This window comes from Emys orbicularis, chromosome 5, assembly GCF_028017835.1.
Source record: "Emys orbicularis isolate rEmyOrb1 chromosome 5, rEmyOrb1.hap1, whole genome shotgun sequence".
Classification (NCBI taxonomy): Eukaryota; Metazoa; Chordata; order Testudines; family Emydidae; genus Emys; species Emys orbicularis.
The window spans coordinates 62924130-62946912 of NC_088687.1; the positions used below are offsets into that span (position 1 = coordinate 62924130).

The 22783-nt window shown below is 41.2% G+C and overlaps 1 protein-coding gene across 1 annotated transcript in view; it reads right to left on the reverse strand.

Moving 5' to 3' along the window:
* Positions 1–2840: 2840 nt before the first annotated feature.
* DCHS2 (dachsous cadherin-related 2) overlaps positions 2841–22783 on the reverse strand; it is a 251894-nt gene continuing 231951 nt past the window's right edge. Inside the window, exons 15-20 of the mRNA XM_065405322.1 lie at positions 21251–21462; positions 19245–19396; positions 16142–16272; positions 14257–14543; positions 12655–12793; positions 2841–5470 (exon numbers count right to left, since the gene is read on the reverse strand). Of these exons, the coding sequence (XP_065261394.1) occupies positions 2841–5470; positions 12655–12793; positions 14257–14543; positions 16142–16272; positions 19245–19396; positions 21251–21462 (3551 nt within the window). The remainder of the gene's footprint in view (positions 5471–12654; positions 12794–14256; positions 14544–16141; positions 16273–19244; positions 19397–21250; positions 21463–22783) is intronic.

The window sequence follows — 22783 nt, forward strand, 5'->3', positions numbered from 1 at the left end:
TGATACAGAATTAGTAAATCTATAGATAAAGAAGAAATGTTACTGGAGAATTTTAATGCAAAATAAAATATCATTGGCTAATTAGCTCATCTGGAATACAGCATGCATTTGACAAATAGGATGCAAGTCATATCCAATCCTTTCAAAGAGGGATTAAAAAAAAAAAGCTGTTCTTGAAGATGCAAGGAAAGGCACAAGAAAGAGCAAATGTTTTGCTCACTTTTCAGGTGGACTGTGGGAAAACTGGGCGTGGACTTCCAAAACAAGGTGGTATGGTCAGGCCCATTGCTCTGGGGCTAAGGTGGCTGGGCACATGAGTTAAGACTGCAGTGTGCATGCTCAGAGGCAGACACATAGGCAGGTAGGGAACTTTTACTGCAAAAATTTGGGCACCTGCAGAGTTCTGAGACTGCTGAGTGGGGGTTTTGTGAATCCCAGTGGAGCCTGATTCTGAGATTCAGGTGCCCAGAGTGGGCAGTTAATTTCCGAAGTCCTTTTGTGAATCTAGCCCTTCTACTTTTTATATATTTGATCTGCCTCAATTCTATTGGGACTTCTTCTCAATTCAGGACTTATTTTCTACCTTCCAAACGTGTAACTTGTCTACCTGTTTCTGCTGATACTATCAGCAGGCACTACCTCTACACTATACCTAACAGAGAATCTTCATAGCCCGATCTGGAATGGTTACAGGAAACAGATGTACTTTAGGTCTTCAAACTTGTCCTGGATTTTACTGATGACTTAATTTTCGATGTGCATTCCACTTGATCTTTCAGCTAACATAGCTAACTAGTGTATCAGTTAGTGCACACTGATTGTTGTTAATTACTGAATTGCTAGTATCTATTATAGAGCTCTACTATTATCTTTCCTGGGTGGACACTATATGTTTTGGACATTTGTAAAGATGACGACATTCGAGCTGTAACAAGTGATATTAGTGGGAAAAAATGGTCATCTGCATGCTGCAGTATTGTGTCCAACAACAATGCCCCTAGTTTTCACTTCATGAAAAATCAAACACAATAATGCTGTGCAAAATATTTATTCTTCCACTGATCATCTATGAATAAAGATGATCCCTCCTATCATAATGTTAATAAAAAGGTTCACTGCTCCTCTTCGGAGCACCAAACTCTCACTTGATCACGAGTACTGATACTGAAAACATTAATTTGGAGTTGAACAGACAGATAATTTAGCATTGTGTGCCATTAACACCTCCTGAAACTGTAGCTGTACAGAACTGCACACCACAATGGGCATATTTCATTCTATTAACACGTAGTACAAATCAAAACCTAACAGGTTAGCAGACATTAGAACATTAACAGATGGGAGGTATGGTATGTGGATAATTTTTAACCGTTAGTAGTAAAAAAGTATATAAAATTATTTTTAAAAAATATTATATTTTAGCTACACAATTATACATGTTATTAGCATGATATTATATTTTGGTTATTTTTATGTACATACATTTCCCACCAATACACAGTTCATAAATTAATACTGCCCATTTGGGTGCTAAAAAATAACTACAGTATCCAGAAGAACCCAAAACTATTTAGTGTGAAAGTTCATAAATTAACTTTGAAATTTCAAAAAACAGACATGCATCCTGTAACAAGACAAAATGGAAAAAATACACTCTGCCTTCTTTGGAAAAGGTCCAAGGAAGCTTATGTAACCCTGAGGTGGCCAATCTAACGACCCCAAAAGCATTCTCAGACATGGCCCTATGCCCATAAGCTTATAATTCCCTGTTCATATATTAATTGAGAATGACTACTTTCCTTTGCTTTCCCCTTCCTGGCACAGGCTTCTGGCTGACTCCATTTCTGATTCTTTTCTTTCTATTTCTTTTCTTGGAAACGGTTGTTGCCTGCATACTCTTAGGAACAATGTCAGTTTATATCCAGAAAGGATCCAAACATGTGATAATGGGCAAAGCTGCTCAGAAGCCATTACACATATAATATACCCACTGATTCCAAAAGGGTAGCCACCTTTACCCTTTGTAAGGCATAGTTCTCGTATTTCACCCTGTCCTGTTCCCCAAGTGCCAATTCTGAGTTAAAATTATGGTAGAACCATATGTATGTGTGTTTTATTGATTTGATACAATACATACACACACAGAAACACCATATGCATGTATGTGTGTACATATACACACAAGCTGTTATATGTATGATATATATTACATACAGGGCCAGATTTTCTGCTCCAGCTGAGATGTACTCAGCATAGTCCCAGTGATGAGTGGGGGAGTCACAGATGGCTTTATACGACCTTTATACTGCCCTGATCCTGAGACTGGAGATGCTACCTCAGCCACATGCCAAGTGGATTCCCCTACACAAGAGAAATCCGCAGGTAGCCAACTTTCCAGCTGCCACAAAAATAGCTTAAGGAAGGCAGAGAGGTATTAAAGGTAACCCTCACCAATAGTCAGCATTTTAAATTGAAATCCTCAGTGATAAACCATTAATCACAACAAAGAGTTATTGAAATCCTTAATGATAAACAATATAGCCTGTCATTTGGGTAAGTCAGCTATCAGACACCTGGATATGTGATTTACATTAGATACCAGGGTTATTGGTAGATAGAAAAAGGTAATTAAAGGGCAAGCCACACAGGTTTAGAGCGTATTTTGCAAAGAACACGATAGTGAGAAAGTTTATGACTAAATTATCTTATCTTTTGTAAACCATAAAAAAATAAAATGAATACTGATGATATAGCTCTGACATGTGGTTTTACTCATTAAACAATGAACAAGTATGTTTTAAGCCAAATTTTCCTTTAACATTTTACCAGTGGTTAATCACCTACACCTGAACTTCTTCCTCTGTTGCATGAATTTGGCCAATTTGGTATGTTCCCGTCAGTCCTGCATCTGACATCACTGGAGAAGCTGTAGGAGTCTGCATGGTAAGTAGAGACAGAGAAGGAGAAAAACTGGGAGTCATGGCCGGTGAAGGGTATCTAAGATTATGGATAAGGGGAGAACGAGGATATTTTTTAAATGCCTGCCCAGGTATTATAGTTGGCATATGTGGTGGCACTGTCCTTATGCCAGGTTGAGCTACTGATGTTATCAAGGGAGGAGGGAAAATAAAAGATTTCTTCTCCTTAGGAAAGCTATGAATTTGTAAGCTTTCATCTTTCAGTTTCGCAATATCATTAAACACGGAGGCAAGAGGCTGAAATCTGGGTTCCCAAGTAAGCAAGTAATCCCAGTTGTAACTTCCTCTAAGATCCCCATCAGAGGCTACATGGGTTGCAAGTGATCCATACCGGGAATCCTGGCCATCAGAGATGAAGATGTATTCTCTTGTGATGTCTGTTATTATGTCTCTCTCTTTTATCCCAATTTTTTGAAGAGTTTGGGATAGCATTTTGTTATGGGCATAGTTTGGGTCACAGCCTTCTCCTCCTTCTCCATCTTTGAAGGTGTGGAAGCTCTCTGCATTTTGAGTGGCAGCCAACACATCAGTTTCTCCAGACTGACAGGATAACTGGTCAGAGTCTCTTGGAATTCCTGAGTCTGGCACGCACGAACCTCGCTCACTTAAAGCTGAACCCAACCGCTTTCTGCAAGGATGCTCATTGATCCTTTTGATTTCCTCATCTTCTGCAGTGTCCCCTTCTGCTGAGCCATGACCACTAGAATCTGAGTGCCTGCTGGGGTTACCAATATCTTCCTTTTCTCTGATGCCTACCAAACTCAACCACTCTGCTATGGAGCCCATGGGAAGTGTACTACTCTCAGTGCTCTGGAGTTTCTGGCAGTCCTTAGGAATATTATCTTCATTGGTCAAGCTCAAATCAGCTGATGAAAATGATGTTTCTCTTTTCATACAGGAATGTATCATGTCTTTTCGTTTGTATCTCAGAATAAGTGCAATAAGGCTGATGGCAAGCAGCAGGAACACTACAAAAGAGACAGTAAGACTAAGAGACAAGATGTTTGCAGATGCTATGGAATAATTCTCAGGAGAGTTGGAAATATTTACCAGAACAGTGCATGTAGTGGATTTAGAGTCCAGTTTGGGGCTGTGAGCTCTTACTAACAATTCAAGGGTGTCATCTTTCCTTTTGGTGCTGCTCTTCTTTCTGTGAAGAGTTCTAATCAAGTAGATATTTCCATTGCTCTGATTTACAGAAAAGAATGGAGAAGGTTTTAGCAGGGAGTAGTGAATAACTCCATCCAATCCAGCATCATTATCGGATGCTGCCACTTTGCCAACCAGCTGACCTGCTTCATTTTTCTCAGGGAGATCAAAAAAATATTGATCTTCAGTAAAAACAGGATCAAATTCATCTGTCCCTTCAACATCTACCTGAACTGTTAATGTGGCTATTGAGTCACCTTTGTCTTTTGCCTGGGCTATAAAACAGTATTTATTCTGACTTTCATAATCAAGCATTTGCTTTGTTTGTATATCTCCTGTCAAAGGATCTATGAAAAACATGTCATGATCTTGAGGAGATCCACGATCAGACAAACATGATGACTGGATTGAGTAAGTAAGGTGTCCATAGGGACCTGTATCAAAATCCAGTGCATAAACTGTGCACACAAAAGAAAAGGCAGGAAGATTTTCATGGATAACACAGTTCAGGCTGGGAAACAAAAACAGTGGAGCATAATCATTGTCATCCAGGACACTGACAAAAACAACAGAAAAAGCCACATTTCTTACATTGACCCCTCCATCAGAGGCTTGAATAGTCAAAGTGAATTTAATCGTTTCCTCATAATCCAGAGTTCTGATCAAATCCACAGAGCCAGTTTTCCCATCTAATCGAAAATGCCCCTTGTCATTTCCAGAGATTATAGTGTAAGTGACCTCTGCATTGGCTCCTGCATCACAGTCATTTGCTGAAACCATAGTGATATGACTTCCTATTGGGATATTTTCTCTGACATGAATGCGATACTCCAGATTGCTAAATACTGGTGGATTATCATTGACATCTAGTACAGTTATCAATACAGTAGCACTGGAATTCAGGGGAGGTGTTCCATGGTCAGATGCAAGAATGATCACATGGTGAGAGGAAGCAGTTTCCCTATCCAGCGGACTACTCAAAACAAGGTTGCCAACCAGCTTGTAAGGTGGTGTTGATTCAATGACACTCGTTTCCACATGGAATAGGTTATTAGTGTTGCTGCTGATAATAGAGTATTCAATGTATGTATTTTCGTGTATCCAATCATAGTCAATGGCTGAAAATGTGAGGATAGTCCCTCCGACTGAGGCATCTTCACTCACACTCACATTGTATAGTGCCATTGTGAACTGAGGTGCATAGTTATTTCCATCCTGTATCTGTATCTCCACGGAAGTAACAGCAGTCAAAGCAGGGTCTCCATTGTCTTTGGCTTCTATAAGAAGCTGAATAACTGAACTCTTGCCCAGGTGTGACACTGGTTTGGCAGTGAATACTGACCCTGAAAAAACAAAAACAAAAATCAATCAAAAAATACAAGTTAGGTACCTATTTGGATTTAGGAGCTTAACTATAGATAGCCAGGTTTGAAAATCAATCTGATATAAAGGTAGGGTGTGTGTGGCTTTTATACATATAAAGATATAGATTTTATATAAAGATAAAAGAATATTGTTAAGGTTGCAAAGTCAAGCACTGCTGTGTAACTGGGCATACAAATGTACCCTAATTGTGAGCTCAATCGTGAAAGGTCAGTGAAAGTTTAAACAAATGTTACAATGCACTTTTAACAATAAATGCTGATTGGTAAAGGTACAAGAGGGAGACAGGCTGAATTAATCCAAACAAAAGGCCTACTGATATCACTCAAGGACTGTATTGAAATTATGTCAAAGAATTCTAATAGATTGGTGAGCCATGACTTCCCTTTACAAAAGCCATATTGACTCTTCCCCAACAAATCGCGTTTGTTTATGTTTCTTATAATTCTGTTCTTTACTATAGTTTCAATCAACATGCCTGGTTCTGAAGTTAGGTTTACTGGCCTGTAATTTCCAGGATCATCTCTGGGTCTTTTTTATCAAAATTGGCATCACATTAGCTATTCTCCAGTTATCTGGTACATCTAGTTTAAGTGATAGGTTACATACCACAGTTAATTGTTCTCCAATTTCATATTTGAGTTCCTTCAGAACTCTTGGGTGAATATCATCGGGACCTGGTGACTTAATACTGTTTAATTTATCAATTTGTTCCAAAACCACCTCTATTAACACCTCAATCTGGGACAGTTCCTCAGATTTGTCACCTAAAAAGAATGGCACAGGTGTGGGGATCTTCCTCACGTCCTCTGTAACAGCCTTGTCTTCCCTGAGTGTTCCTTTAGCACCCTGATCATCCAGTGGCCCCACTGATTGTTTGGCAGGCTTCCTGCTTCTGATGTATTTTAAAAAAATGTTTGTTTGTTTCTATGTCTTTTGTTAGTTGCTCTTCAAATATTTTTTTGGTCTGCCTAATTGTACTTTTACCCTTGACTTGTCAGAGTTTATGATCCTTTCTATTTTCCTCAGTAGGATTTGACTTCCAGTTTTTAAAGGATGCCTTTTTTCCTCTAAGCCAGGGGTGGGCAAACTTTTTGGGCCGAGGGCTACATCTGGGTGGGGAAATTGTATGCAGGGCCAGGGCAAGGGATTGGGGAAGAGGAGGGGTGCAGGGTGCAGCAGGGAGCTCAGGGCAGGGGGTTGGGGTGCAGGGAGGGTGCAAGGTGCAGGCAGGGGGCTTAGGACAGGGAGTTGGGGGGTGGGGTACAGGAGGGGTTTGGGCTCTGGCCCAGCGCCGCTTACTTCAAGTGGCTCCGGGGTGGCAGCGGCGCGCTCCGGGGTGGCAGCGGCGCGCACCGGGACCAGGGCAGGCTCCCTGCATGTCTGCCCTGTCCCCAGCCCCGCACCGCTCCCGGAAGTGCTGGGGGATGGGGGCGGAGGGCTCTGCGTGCACTGCCCTTGCTGCGCCTCCAGGTACCTCCCCCGAAGCTCCCACTGGCCGCGGTTTCCCGTTCCCGGCCAATGGGAGCTGCGGGGGGCGGTGCCTGGAGGCAAGGGCAACACATGGAGCCCTCTGCCCCCGCCGGCCAGGGGCCACAGGGGGGTGGTGCCAGCAGCGCCGCGGGCCAGATCCAAAGCCCTGAGGGGCCGGATCCAGCCCGCGGGTCGTAGTTTGTCCACCCGTGCTCTAAGCAACCTCTTTTAACTCTGTTGTTTAGCCATCGTGGCAGTTTCTTTGGTCCTTCTTACTATTTCTTTTATTTGGGATATACATTTAATTTGAGCCTCTATTACAGTGTAGTGAGGCAGAGGGGCCTCCCTTTGAGCCTGATATGCAGGACCACTATATTCTCCCTGGTGGGCAGAGCCAAGCCAGCCCCATCCACCACACCAGAAGCAGAGAGTTGGGACAGGAAGTATAAGAAGTGGGCCCTTTAGCTCAGTTGGGCTGGAGTCAGCGAAGGAGGCAGATGTCTCTAGCCCACTGCAGGACTCCGGACCAGACCCTGAGCTGTGCAGTGCCCTGGAGGAGGAGACTAAGAGTGGAGAGGAGCTGCTGGGAATGCCGTCTATCACCTACCCCAAGGAGAATGAGGACCCGCCGACTACGGCGCCACACCAGTGGACTGTGGTCGGAAGTAACCCAGGGGAACCAGACATTAGTCAGGTCGTGCTGTTGCCACATGAATCAGCATGTTTTGGCAGGAACCCCGCTACCCTAGTGGCGGGATCCCCTGCCACTGTTAGGGCCCTGGACTGGGATCTGGTGGAGTAGGGTGGGCCTGGGTCCCCCTACTTCCCTGTCGCCAACCCCAGCACTCGAGTGGTGGCCTACTTCCTGTAGGCTGGAAGGCCTGTGACTTGTTTGCGGCTTGCCCCACCCAAAGGCTGCAAGCCCCTCAACTGTGTGTGCTATATGCCCTAGCCAGGAGGCTAGGTTACAGACTGCTTAATTGCAAGTAGTAGTTCCATAAGCCCATCAGACCTAGGAAGAACTTTACTCTTTGAGTGGGACACTGCTGAATTTTCAATAGATACTGGTTTAGTTTGAGAAATGTGTCCTTTGGTAGAAAGGCTCTCCCACCACAGAGTCCAGTACATAACCTGTAAAGGGAGGGCAGAGAACTGACTCTGGGAGATTTAGAGCCCCAGGTCTGAGAAGACGTTAATTGTAAAGACAATATACCTTAATAGGACCTCACACACAGCAGCCTTCAGTAGCCAGTCACCCAAACAGGGGTAAACAAAACTACCCTGATTCCTCAGATGAGCCGCTACCATAGAGAGGCACTTTATAAAAACTCTGGGCACCGTGGAGAAGCTAAATGGAAGCATCTGATACTGGAAATAGTGTCCTGCTGCCAAGAAAAGAAGGTACTTGCGATGAGTGTGATGAATCAATATACGAAAATATGTGTCCTTTGGATCAAGAGTCATAAACCAATCAAGGACAGATAGCAAAGGGGATTATGAAGGCCAAAGTCAGCATACAGAAATGAGACTTCCGAACATATTTGTAAAAGTCCCTTACATCTAGTTTTGGACAAAACCCGCCGTTATTCTTCTGCACCAGAAAGTAACAGGAATAAAAGCCCTGATACCTCAGGTATTTGGACACTGTCCTATCAGAAGCAATTTTTCTACTTTTGCAAGCAGAATAGCCTCGTGAATGGGGTCCCTGTAGAGGAAAGGGTAAGGGAATCTGGGGGGGAGGGGGAGTTGTTTGAATTATATGGCATAGTCCCTTTCTACAATCTCCAGGACCCACAGATCTGATGTAATCTACCTCCATGCATTGATAAAGTGGGCTAGCCATCTCCAAAAAAAGGGGAAGATTGGATTTGAATAACTAGCTCCCGACTCTTGATAGTGTTGTCAAAACTGAATCTTGCTGTTTCGCAACAAAGATACTGACAAGGAAGGAGGTTGTTTAGAATTAGACATGGATTAGAAAGGCCTCTTTCTATGCTGACTCTGGAAAACTGCAGGATTCTGGTACTGTGGGCATCTTTTACACGATGAGATGTACGACAATGAAGACTGGGGATAGGACTCCCTCTGGTACCAGAAAGGAGTAGAGGGCCTCCTCCTAGCAGATGGAATCAAACCCAGAAAGCGGGCTGTCAATCTCATGTCCTTTAGTTTTTCCAGTAATTTGTCTATTCACCCAAAAGACCCTCCCTTTCAAAAGGGAGATCCTCCAGCTTAAGTCTAGTGCTAGAAAGGAGGAATGAAGCAAAGCCTACTTCCTGATGGTCACAGCAGACACCAATGCTTTGCCAGCAGAGGCCAGAGTGTCACAGGAGCCCTGGGAAAGTGCTTGACTACATTTTGACCCTCCATTAAAATGGCATTTGCCAACCCTTCTTCTGTCATCAGGTAAATCCTGTAAAAACAATGTCATCTTCTCCCCAAAATGGAATTGGTAGCGAGCCACGAGCTCCTGATAATTCACCAGCCTAATACCAAGGAACAATGAAGAGAATACCGTTCTCCCCAGGAGTCAATCTTTTTCCCCTCCTTATCAGCTTGGGTGGCCAGGGTTGTCCAGATCTTGCCCTATTCCTGGCAGCAGCCACCACCAATGAGTTAGGTCTATCAGACAGATATGAAAGTAATAAAATCTCTCAGAGGGTATTTGATACAACTTGTCAGCTTTTTTGGAGACAGGTTGACAAGAAGCAAGAGCAGACCACATGGATTTAGCCAGCTATGGCAAATCATACAAAATAGGTAGGGATATTCTACTCCTAGAAGTAGCACCAAGGACAGCAAACGCTGGGTGTGAAGTCTCTTCCACTGGCACAGCAGGTAGAGTCAGAGTGAATACCATATGATCCACCAAATTGTGGAATTGTGCACTGGTGTCAGAAGACGAGGAGGCTGAAGCCACCTCCCAATCAGGTTCATAGTCTGTTTCTAAATTCTCCTGGTCAAAAAGGGGGACTCTACCTCTCTTTCTTCCTCCTCCGACAGTATTTCAGGCATCACTATCTGTAGTGTTGATGGATCTGGAGGAGTTGGATCCAAGGAGCTCTGGACTGCCAGTTGCTTAGTAGATGAAACATTAACTCTCCATCCGTGTGGAGGATAATTGAAAAATCCTGAGGTGGCCCACAATAAGGCCAAGGGCCCCATGACTGCCAGTCTCCCCAGTAACTGGGGTTCGGCAACATGTCTACAGGAGGCAGATTAAAGAGTGGTACAAAGCAAGCTATTGGTCTCTGCATTCTTTCTCTATCCTTCTCTGAGATAGAGTGCACTGGGGATAATGGATCCGGAGTGAGGAATGTAGATCCAACTCTCTGTAGAGACCCTGTCGGGGTCCTATGAGGAGAAAGCCTACAGTGTTCAAGAGGAAAAACAGCCACCACTTCTGGCCTCTTCTTCCTAACAGGAGATGAAGAAGAAGAACTTGGAACTGGGAAAACATACCTCCGTTTAGAAGCCTTGCATTTCACACTTGGATGCAACACATGAACTGGAGCAGAAAGGTGGACTGCGGCTGGCATGGTGATAGAGCGTCCCAAAACCAAGGATGTAGTCAAAACCAACACAGGAACCAGAGCAGGAACTGACAGCTGATTTGAAGGTTTTGACAACATGGGATCGGATGATACATCTAAGTCCATCTCCCTGGCTACTGAAGCTAGAGGTGAAACAGGTCTCTGCATCGGAATCAAAGCACCCTTGGCAGAACTGGATGGATCTGATAGTTCTGATGCATGGGAACTGGCACTGCTAACAATGGCTGTCTTGCTCCTACGTCTCTTTTTCTTCAGTGCCGAAACAGCTGGAACCAAAGGTGCTGACGGCCCGGGTTCTGACACATCAATTGTATCATTTTTCTAGATCTGGAAGTGCAAGTCAGAACTGCCCTGGCCTTGCAGCCACAGGGGTTCTCTGGGGATTGGATAGCTGTGAAGCACAAGGTACAATACTAGTGAGGGTGGCTATACTGTCTCTCAACCTCTCTTCCAGAACTTGGGCAGTCTGATCCAACCACGTGACCCTTGGTTTGGAGCTAGGTAACCTCAGGGGCTTGACTGAAGGAGTTGCAGGACTAAGTCTGGCACTGACAGGGGTTGAGGTTTCTTGGAACCCTTCAGCCATTTGGAATGGCTGGGGCCCACACGGACTGGGACTGGCATCTTAGACCTTGAATCTTAGGTTTGGATGGATCCAAAGGGTCTAGCCTTGAAGGCTTTCTTGAGCAGGAGGAGCTGCAAAAGAGTCTTCCTATCTTTGTCAGTAGTGTCAACAGATCTGGAGGAGTTGGATCTTCTTGGACAAAGGTTTGGTAGATTGAACACCCAAAAGGCAAGTGGCCTTCTCCCAGGCACTTGAGGCACCACATACGGTCGTCAGATGCTAGGAAAGACAGCCGGACGGGAAGCAAAACTCTTAATACCCAGCTTCTACTGCGTCTTCGATTCAGCCATACTCTGGAACTGGGAAGAAAATTCTGACTAACTAACTACTAAAACAAGCTAACACTAAATATCTTTAGAAGAAAGAGGCCTCTGACCCAGAGGAAACAGGAGAGCTTCACTTCCCTCCAGGCACGCAGTCGGAAGGAACTGAGGTGGTGTGGGTGCTCTAGCCTTATATAGCTTTGCCCTCAGATCACTGGTGACACTGAGGAGAGGGGCGGGAGCACACGAGAGCACTCTAGCTGATACTGCCTGAAGAAGATTCTATGGCAATGCACTGCAGTACCGATTGGGAATATGCAGAGCCACTTGAAGGGCAGCAAGTAAAATAAGTGATTTGAATGCACTCAAATTGAATAAGTGGCCCCATGCTGTTTTTGCAGTATACAGTCAGCTCTAATGGCTATCTCCAAAATCCATTTAAAACATATAGTGGCAACAATTTTTCTGTATAAACAAATACACACAACAGACATTAGCAGATTTAGATTCTAGGTTCTAAAGAGAATGATATTCTTCAGAGAGGCCTTTCTCATGTTAAAAATCTTAAGTTATAAATTCCATTTATAATTACTACATAACACAAGTCATGCATAGTACTAGCTGTTCCAGTCTTCAGAAACATTAGACTTGAGCATAAACACTGCACACAAGCCTCATTGTAAATATAAGAAGTACAACTGGCATGTAGAAGATACTGATTAAGCATGAACACCAAATCAGCTGAAACTTAATGCAAGAGTTACGGTAGCTTTCATTTTAAATCATGGTAGAGGAATAGAGTCTACAGGATGCTGTGACTAGTAGCTTTATACCTAGCCTGGGGCTAAACAAAGGATTTCAGTCTTTAGTGCTATCAGTTCTTTAGCTTTCAGTAGCACTACTTCCATCACCTTTGCTTCACATATATTCTGGCTGAGGTTCACAGTAGCTATGTGATAAATCGAGTGCTATACTCCCAGGTGCCATCAGTTTCTCAGCTCTCATAAGCAGTCAGTTAATCACCTTATTTCCCCTCTGCCATGGCAGAGGTACACTAAAGGAGCGTGCACTGTGACTCCTTCAGCTGCCCTTCACTTATGGATAAACAGAGGGCTGCAGGCACCAAAGGCATCCAGAACTCTGTGATCACCAATAATAACATTTAGAAATGGAATATGAATTTTCAGTCTATACTATATACTTCATAATAAATTGTGTAACAAACTCACCATTTTTGTGATCAATTGAAAATCCTTCATAAGAAGACAAGATTTTGTAGGAAATAATTCCATTAGGCTCTGAATCTCTGTCTATAGCAGAGACGGTCAGGACAGAAGTACCTACAGGAGCGAGCTCAGGCACGGTCACCTGAAGTGTAACCAAAATGAAATGTTTGATAAGAGTAACATAAAAGGTCTTGGACATAGCAAGTTACATTTTCATTGATTTGATTACAGAAAACAAATTCAGTTCCGAGCTTTGTGAAAGGTGTCACCTGCCGATTTCCTTAAGCTTAAAAAACTTAACAGGGCTGAGATACTAAAACAATGCTGGCAACCAGTCCAAGATTCAGAGGGAACTATATTTTTTTAATAAAACTATCCATTTGAGATTTCATTCTGACCATTATTTCTTCCAAAGTAGTTCAGTGAGTTAGAGAGTATAAAATGTCTCTCACTGCAACAAAACACTAATGGAAACAAGGCTTCTCACAATATTGCTGCTCAATTTAGTTTTCCTCCTGTGCTTCCATGGATATCTTGTTTTTAGTACATGGAATAGAGTTCTGAGGCCTATTTTGAATTATTCAGTTGACTATATATTGTCCTAGTCCCTTAAAAGATTGTTATATGGTCTAAAAATCCAAGTGCCACAGCACTTAATAATCAATAGATCATTGTTATAATTTAGTTTTTGCAAACTGCTTACTTTCTTCACAGAATCTTGGAAAACAAGGAAGCATTTTCCTCTTTCATGTATTTCCATTATTTGAAGTCCAGATGCACTATTTTTATTATCTAAACCTTTTCAATCAAACTTCTAATGTTTATATGATACAGCAGCTATCTCTCTCATAACTTCAGATGTTAGACATCTAGTTAAAATCACTTTAATACATGGATTATATACAGGTAAATCCATATACAGAATAAACATGAAAACCTGAGAATACAAGGGGTAAAAATTTCAGTGCAATGAACAGGTAATGAGATATGCTTTTATACTTTGAGTGCAAGGGAGCTGTGTAATCTTACAGTCCAAGCAACACATCGAAAATCACAATCTTTGGCCCAGAAACTCAGTTGGTTTATAACCATGTAGTTGATTGAACAATGCTTATTTCCTTCAGTTAAAAATCTTGCATAGTGCTTAGTGCTTGCCTAAACCATTCTGCAAACAAAGATGATAAAAGGGGCATACGGAGGGCTTAAGTGACTGGGACAGAGAGATTTCTCTCTCTAGATCCCTGTTCAAATCCAGCACAAGACAATATTAACCAACAGTTATTACCAGTTGCTGGCTGCTTGGTGGCCTATATGAACAGAGTGTGGTGGTCTCAATCAAATTTATTATGGATAGATATTTACACTATAAAAAAAATAGCACTAACTGGCACTCTTCTGGGCAGTCTCAACAATGAGTCTAGAGAATGAATAAGCTTGGAAACGTAACTAGCCCCTTTAAGTCAGACTGAGGTGTACTGGAAGTGCTGCCCCTGCTGACGATGTAGTGGTTTGGTGGATAAACAGAGATCCTCCCTTTCTGATGTGGTCATATACATCTTTCAAGAGCATGTATATATATGGTGTCTCTATTTGCCACCTTCTTACCTGATATGAATACTGAGTAAATACTGGTGGGTTGTCATTGACATCCAAAACATGAATGGTGAGCTCTGCTTCTGTTTGATGCACAGAATCTGACACACTAATCCACAATGGATACTGAGCAGTTTCTTCAAAATCTAATGGCTTCACCAGTGTGATCACTCCAGTGTGTTGATTAATAGCAAATTTCATTCCCGGGTTACCATCTTCTGTAAAGCTGTAGAGAAGAGCTGGACTTAAATCCACATCATTTGCAGAAACCTGAGTCACTATGAAACCAGGTGGGGCATCTGAAACAGTGATGTTCAAAATAAATCTAGTTAGTTGAAGTATATATGGTAGAGCTTGCATATTTTGTAAATTTTAGATTTTACATGCATAATATTTTTACAGTATTTTTGGCATATCTTGGCTGTATATCTTAGAATAAGAGCAAGATCTGGGCATGCTATATAAAGCAAATATCAGGAGGTACAGTAACCCTGCTTTGTCCCTCAGAAACCTGACCTTTAACTTGTATTTTATTTTAGACCTTCAGCTCTATTGTATTCCACAAAGACTACTCCTTCAAGGGCAACAGGAAAGTCTATAATTTTCTACACAGTTTCCCATGAATTGCTCAAATAGGGGATACTGACTTACGAGAGGAAAGCCTGAGGCCAGGTCTACATTCAAAATTTAAATTGACCCAGCTATGTCACTCAGGGGTGTGAAAAATCCACATCCCTGAGTGACATAGTTAAGCGGACCTAACCCTGGGAGTAGACAGTACTAGATGGATGGAAGAATTCTTCTGTTGATCTAGTTACCACCTCTCGAGGAGGTGCATTAACTACACTGATGGGAGAACCCCTCCTTTTGTTATAGTGAGTGTCTACACTGAAGCGCTATAGTGGCTCAGCTGCACCACTGTAGCATTTCAAGTGTAGATAAGCCCTGATGCAACTTTTGTCAGAATATCTGGGTAAGGCATAAGTATCCTTTTGTCTTTGTGGAATCAGGGCATGCAACTCCTAGGCCCTCCTGGATGAAGTAATGGTCAGTGGACATGAGATCTTCAGCAAGAGTTGGTACAAGACACAAGATCCTGAGGGCTCAAGGGGCCCTTCCATGAGTTTGGGAAATGAGGACTAGCTAGTTTAAGGCCAACATTCTCAAATTTGGTGCTAAACTCAGATATCTAAGTAGAAGTGGCCTGACTTTTACCCACATGAAAAAATACAACCATGATACACTCTGTCAACAGGAGCTATGGATGCGCAGCATTTCTGAAAATCAGGTGACTTATTTATTTAGGTGCTTAAATATGGATTTAAGTGCACAACATGACACAGACAAGTTAGAAAAGTTTGGCCTAAGTGGTCCAAGGTCACACAATAAGTCAGATGCTGAGCTGGCATTAGAACTCAAGAGGTTCAGGTTCCAAATCTCCATGCTCATCTACCAGGCCATGCTGCTGAATCTTTCTAAAGAAAGGTCTGATATTATGGAAAGAAAATGTTTCCTTCAAAATAATAAAACTCCAAAGATTTTTTTCACAGTATTGGCTTTAACGGTATTTTTTTTTCTATTAAAAAAAAAAAGATAAATTTAAGACATCTGTGGAATTTGAGCCTGCAGTCCATAGAGAGTATACCACAGCTGTATTTTTTTTTAACACTGCCTGTATTTTGGCTCCAAACTGTTCTTGAATATAATGTCCAAAGATTAAGAATCATGCCTTTGAAAACAAAAGCAGATCATATTTGCTTCAATATTTCTGTTAATATTGCCATGATTTTTTGAGATTTCTTCCACTATAACATTTTGTTAAAAACAAAATGAAAGGCAATATCTTGGTCTGACATTCCCTTGACTCAATAACACTTTTCTGCACCGTCACACTTACTTTCAGAGACCTCCACTTTGCCTAGTGGTTGGATAGTTGGGGTATTGTCATTAACGTCGACTACCTGTATCGTTACTATGCTTGTAGCAGAAAGGCTGGGGATTCCTCTATCGGCAGCTTGCACAACTAACCTAGTATTGAAAGGAAGTCACAGTTGTCACATGCAGCCAGAAATCATAGAATTATTCAACAGTGATTTCAAACGTACAAAACAAAAATGAAAAATGATGAGATTAGCTAATATATCTTACCTTTCTTCTTGCCATTGCCTAAGTCACATTTTAATTTCCAATATACAAATGAGTGACTGGAATTTTATTTTTTGACAGGTTGAAAGAACAAAGTCCAAGGGGTCCTACGTGACAAAGACATACTGAACCCAATGAAACAATGCAACAACTGCTGTAGGACTGACTAGACAGTCACACTAAAAACTCAGGGTGAAATTCTGGCCCCATTTAAGATAATGAAAAAATTCCTATTGACTTCAATGAGGCCAAGATTTCATTATCAGCATATAAAACAAGCATCTACCTTTAGGTCTTCATTAAATACCTGGACAGGGAACTGCTGTGGATTATTCTAACATTACTTTCGTTTTCATAGACAATGTAACGAAGAAAGCAGTGATCCACCCAAAGAAAAAATCATAAAAAGAAATTTGCTCTTGACATTGTTTCTCAGAATTAACTTCTATACAATAAAGAGCAAATTGCTTATTATAAGCAAAGATGGATAAAAAAAAATTCCCCAGAAAGGGAATTTATGGTTGAATCTAATTCAGCTCCATGGATTATTCTATAACTCCTTTAAAAAAAAGAAAAGATCTGGTCAGAAGGTCAGTCAGGCTACACAAAGGTACACCTCTACCCCGATATAACGCGACCCGATATAATACTAATTTGGATATAACGGTGGTAAAGCAGCGCTCCAGGGGGGCCGGGCTGCGCACTCCGGTGGATCAAAGCAAGTTCGATATAACGAGGTTTCACCTATAACGCGGTAAGATTTTTTGGCTCCCGAGGACAGCGTTATATTGGGGTAGGGGTGTATATACACTGCAGGGCTTAGCAATGTCAAATGTTTTATATAGTATAAACATTTAAATGGCAAGCAGCACTTTCTCTGTCTGCCTTGTTGAGTTTGAAGAGTTAAACTCTTCCTTCATCTTACAAGCAAAATTTCAAAATTTCAGCAAACAAAATACATTCTACTATTGTAGATACATTAAAAACAATGACGGATGCTCTTGGCTCAGGAGAAAATGAAAAATAAATTAAATGAAATATTCTGGGCATTATGTTCACACAAAATAATTCCTATAGGAGACTTTTGCCATAATTATACTGATATTTTTAAGAAGTCATATTCTGGTGACATATTTGATGTAGTTTTCTAAATTCTGATTGGATAATTAAAAATCTGAGGCCCAGTAGGAAAAGAGAATTTGTATATGCATTAGCTGGTGCTACAGCCATATGAAAAAAAAATCACAATTCCAATGGTACAATATACAGTAATTTAATTTCTTAGAGAACTGTAGTATATAAAACTGGTTTGCTATGCTAAACAATTGACATATCTTTACTTGCATGCTTTGTTTATCTTGGCATTCTAATTATGACATGATTTGTAATGTAAGAGTCAACTTCACTTGATTATGAATCTGGGAGTTGCAGGAGAAACACAACAAAACTAAGTACAAAAAAGCTTATAGCTGAAAATTCTAGTACCTTCCACATGGATAGAACCCGGATAACAATAGTCAAAGCAGAATTAAGAACAAATTCAACCTTAACTGTAGCACTGAACACATTACTATTTCTGGGATTAGCAGTGTTCTCTTTATGTTTATACTGATGTAACTGGGTTTATGCAGGGTAACTGGCTGTACAATTCTTGCTAATTAAGTGGAAATCAAGGAGATGTTCTTACTCCTGTAAGGGATCACTCCTATTGTCCATGTGAAAGCAAACTTCCTATTAAATGAAGTGGGAATTTGTCTGAAAAGACTTCACAATGGACTTTAATGTACTTTCATGCATGGGTTGAACTGGAAAAAGAAAGTTCATGGTAATCTTCCAAACTTCTCCCACTTGAGGTACCGAAATAAGACACTATTCTCAGTAGTTGGTGTAGTTGTTCAAAGCAGGATCATGTCATGTATGATCTCTGAGCTTGGCTCACCCTGACTAGGGTCCAAATATACCCATGACCTCTGCATGGCTCCTTGGGATTGGCTTCCTCTCAGTGTAGCACAAATGCCTAGGTGGGCTCCTTGGGCTTGGCTGCTTCTTGACTAGGGAGAAAAAGTAAGTGGCGGTATTCTTTCCTGCGTCCACCCATTCATGACACCAAAATGAACAGTCTTTCAGAGCAGACTGTGTAGACCTTATTAATATGATCCTACCTTTTCTTTCTTACACCCTTTGATGAACAGTTGGGTTCATGCTGGTGAACCGTGTGGTTCATATTTTCAAGGTTTTCTTTCCAACCATATCAGCTAGAAACTTACTCTATTTTTTTCAGAATGAAAGCTGGGATTCCAGAGAAGAAGGAGGCAGCTGGGGGGACTGCTGGAATGCTGCATCATCACATCCCCTTGAAATTCTACAATATTATATCACTCACCATTGAAAACGTATCTGCCATTCTGTAAAAGAAACTACCAACAGTGGCTCTTAAAAACCTCTTCCTCTTTTGTGTTAAAAATGGCTTCTTTTTTTAAAAAAATGTCCACAGTGCTGAATAACAGAAAAGAGTAATTCTGAATTAGCTATCTTGACATTCAATTCCTGCCCCTGCACACATGGCCATATGTCACCATGAACAGGGTATCTTGAAAGATCTACTGTGCTTTTGTGTCAGTGTGTGCTGTAGCTGATTTAACAAGGTTATGTTTTTACTCCAAAAACAGAGGAGTACCAGAGACTCCGTGACGACATTCACAATTGCTACTGCTTTTGAGATTACATGGTGGGTGTTCCAATACTACAGTGGTGGGCAGCAGTATAAAACCCTAAGATAGACAGCATGAGCAATATCAACTTGAGGCAAACACAATTAGCAACAACATATATTTTATGCAGACACTGTACAAAACCTGTAGGATGAAATGTCTTCGTGATTCAGGATTGCATTAGTTGCTAAAATCCCCCGTGTTGAATCAATCAGGAATGTTTCGTTTTCATTACCAGATAAAATTGAATACTCAATTTCTCCATTTAGCCCACTGTCAAGGTCAGTTGCAAAAATCTGTTTGGGAGAAAATTCATGCTTAATCTCAGATAACAAACTGCAATTTCAAAAAGCAAAGTGTTACATCACATATATGTATTTCTGCCAGTTAGCTGCATTTTGGTCACACAGATTAAAAGGGACAATCAAATAATTTAGGCCCCAAATTTTGTGGGTTAGCCTATGGGAAGTTACCAAGCCCACTAGGAATGGAAATATTTTTACTAAATAAAAACAACTCTATTTTCTTGGATTAAAAAATTCTGCTGCAGAATTGGAATTTCAAAAAATAAAGCAAGAGGTGGTTGAGTTGATCTGTTCTTGTGTATTTGATTATTTCTATGCTGCTGCGTGGTTACTATTAGGAGATTGTCAGTTTCTGTTATGTATGTGTACAGTCACTAGCACAATGGGGTACTGAGCCCTGGTCAGGGGACCCTAAGTGCTATACTACAAATAAATGAAATAATTATTAATGCTTAAGGCACCTTTCTGTAGGCTGTTATAAATTATTGTTTAAATCTAAAGAAATAAAGAATAGTGGAAAAGGAGCAGAAATAGAATATAAAGCTAGCTGAATACCCAATGTTCAGCACCAGGAAAAGATACCAGTGCAGGATTCTCAAGATAAAGAACATTTCCCCAGTCTCCTTGAAGAGTCCTAACTGGTTCTTTTTCCTACTGTTGAGCATAAGACATAGGGCACGTCTTCACTACCCGCCGGATCGGCGGGTAGCAATCGGTCTATCGGGGATCGACTTATCGCGTCTAGTGAAGACGCGATAAAATCGATCCCCGATGGCTCTGCCGTCGACTCCGGAAATCCACCGCGGCAAGAGGCGGTAGCGGAGTCGACGGCGGGGCGGCAGCGGTCGACTTGCCGCCGTCCTCACAGCCAGGTAAGTCGACCTAAAATATGCCACTTCAGCTACGCTATTCACGTAGCTGAAGTTGCGTATCTTAGGTCGACCCCCCGCTGTAATGTAGACCTAGCCATACTGTACAGGATCCAGATTATTCCAGACACATTGATTGCTTTGTCATTTTTTTTCCATTAGCAGACATATGTTTCTCTAAACAAATGTATGCTCATCCATCTCCCTAGTGGCTTGACATTAGGGGCAGTTGTTGCATTCCATTTATTTATTCTTAGAGGAGGAACATCTTCAGTTCCTAATATGACCTTCATTCTGACCTAACTTGCAAGGGGAGAAATTGGAAGGGGTGCACGGAGAAAACTGTTCTCCTTTCTACTCCAAATAATGTCCCTCTTTTGCTCCAACACAGATATAGCGCATGAACAGCTGGAATCATTTTTGGAGAAAGGACATGTTCAGAGGAAGGAGCATTTTCACACATACAATGAGATGAGTTTCTCTTTCAGCAGCAGATTTAAAATTAGATGCTTATATCTGACAAGAGGATTTTACTCCTGAATAAAATGAATCCATTCAGCTCCAAAGTGACAAACCCTAGAGACATTGCTGGGAGCAAGAATCTGTCTATGCTGAAACTATGAACTAGCCTTGAATAATCATTCTCTGACTACCTTTCATGAGCAAGAATTGCTCTTTGTTAGAAGCAGAGGAAGACAACAAGAAAGTTGAATTTAGTTTCTATTTCTACAGTGAGTCAGAAGCTAAAGGATATTGGCCTAATTTGATAAAAACTGAACTGAACCTTGAGCTCTAATGCAGCCAAAATAGTTATAAATTTTAGCTTTCCATGCAAGGCTGCAGCAACATTAAAGAAGGCGTGTGCATCTTGAACAGAGTGGAAGCCCAATGAATACACTGCGAGACTGTGGCCTTAGTTTGGCTATTCTTAATTTTACCTGAAGAAATAGGTTTGTAACTATGTATTCCCCGTTACCTGCATGACATATGTATTGTAGATTTGGCCTTCCCACACCGATGATTTGTAAGAGCTTTGCTCAAATTTAGGTGCATTATCGTTCACATCTTGTACCCAAACTGTCACTCCACAGTGTGCTGAATTCAAGCCATTTTCAGCCAAAACTGCAAGATGCACTTTACTCTTGACTTCATGGTCAAGAAACTTTGGCTCTTTCACTGTGAGTTCACCTGTTTTATTTTCCAAAAAGAATTTAAAGGAGGACAGGTTATATACATATTTAGGACAAATAAACTGGTAAAAGTGAGGAGACATACTGTGCAATAAAGAAAAATATATCCAATAAAGGAATACAAAGGAAAATATATGTATAACTGAAGGAGGAAACTGCAAATGTAGATCTGAGAGAGATTTCTCACAGATGTGGGCTGCTTTATTAAACAGTTCATGAAATTATAACAGAACTGTAATCATTCCTTTCCTCTGATCACCTAACATTGTCACTGTAGATTTCATTCCTTCATGCTGCTTACGGTACAAATCCAGGGTGTCCAAACTTTGTCCAGTCAATGGCCACATGAGAAATTTCCTAAAAGGCATGGACTTCATCTGCATCAGACTGGGTCAATCTAAATGACACAGCAACCCAAACTGTGCTATCCAAGGAAGCCCATCTGAGTGCCACTAGGTGCACTATCATTCCACCACTAGTCAACAAGAACAGCTGCTGAAATCAAGAGGAAGCACTGCATGTTGGGATATATATACACTAGTCTCTACAGACAGCACCTCCAGGTTAAACCTGAAGACAGGTATAATTGCATTTGGAGACTCTGTGCTTACAGCTTCTGCACTGTAATTAATACTAAATTATCAAAATTCTAGATTAAATATAAACATTTAAAAAATTTCTTCAATTATTTGCACATTAATTTCAGTAAAATTTCAAAATCAGAATTTTGTAAACAATTTTCATAATGCCAAATTCTTACCAAGAGTATCAACACAAACTTTTGAGTAGTCAAAATACTGTGGCAGTAGAACTTCCAGTAGAAGTAGAAGAACCTCCTGATTTGCCAGGCTGGAATTAAGTGCCTATTAGTAATCTGGTTCTTAATTTTTAAACAAGGAAGCAAAGTCTGTGCAAGATTCAAGTAGTTTGAGTCTAAGGTGGGTCTGGGACATAAAGGCTTCAAAAGCCTGAGAACTTGCTTTGTTTTCAGCAATAACAGTACAGTTAACACTGCATCATTTTTCTGTACATTGGAAAAAAATATGCAATATAAAATTGCAATTGTGTAAAAATGTGCCAATTACCTCTTAACTGGAATTCTTAACAAAAAACTTGTGTTTGGGCATTGATAACTGGAACTTTGCACATAGACTGACTCTGTGGAACTAAAACTTTGTTTTACTTTTGGTTCATCAACTGCCACATGATGCAAAATGATTGATGTAGGGTGTAATAAACAGCCTGTGAAATAATGACACATTGGCACAGGTTGCATTCCTACTGCGGAAGTGCCATGCAGTACAACCACAATTAATCCA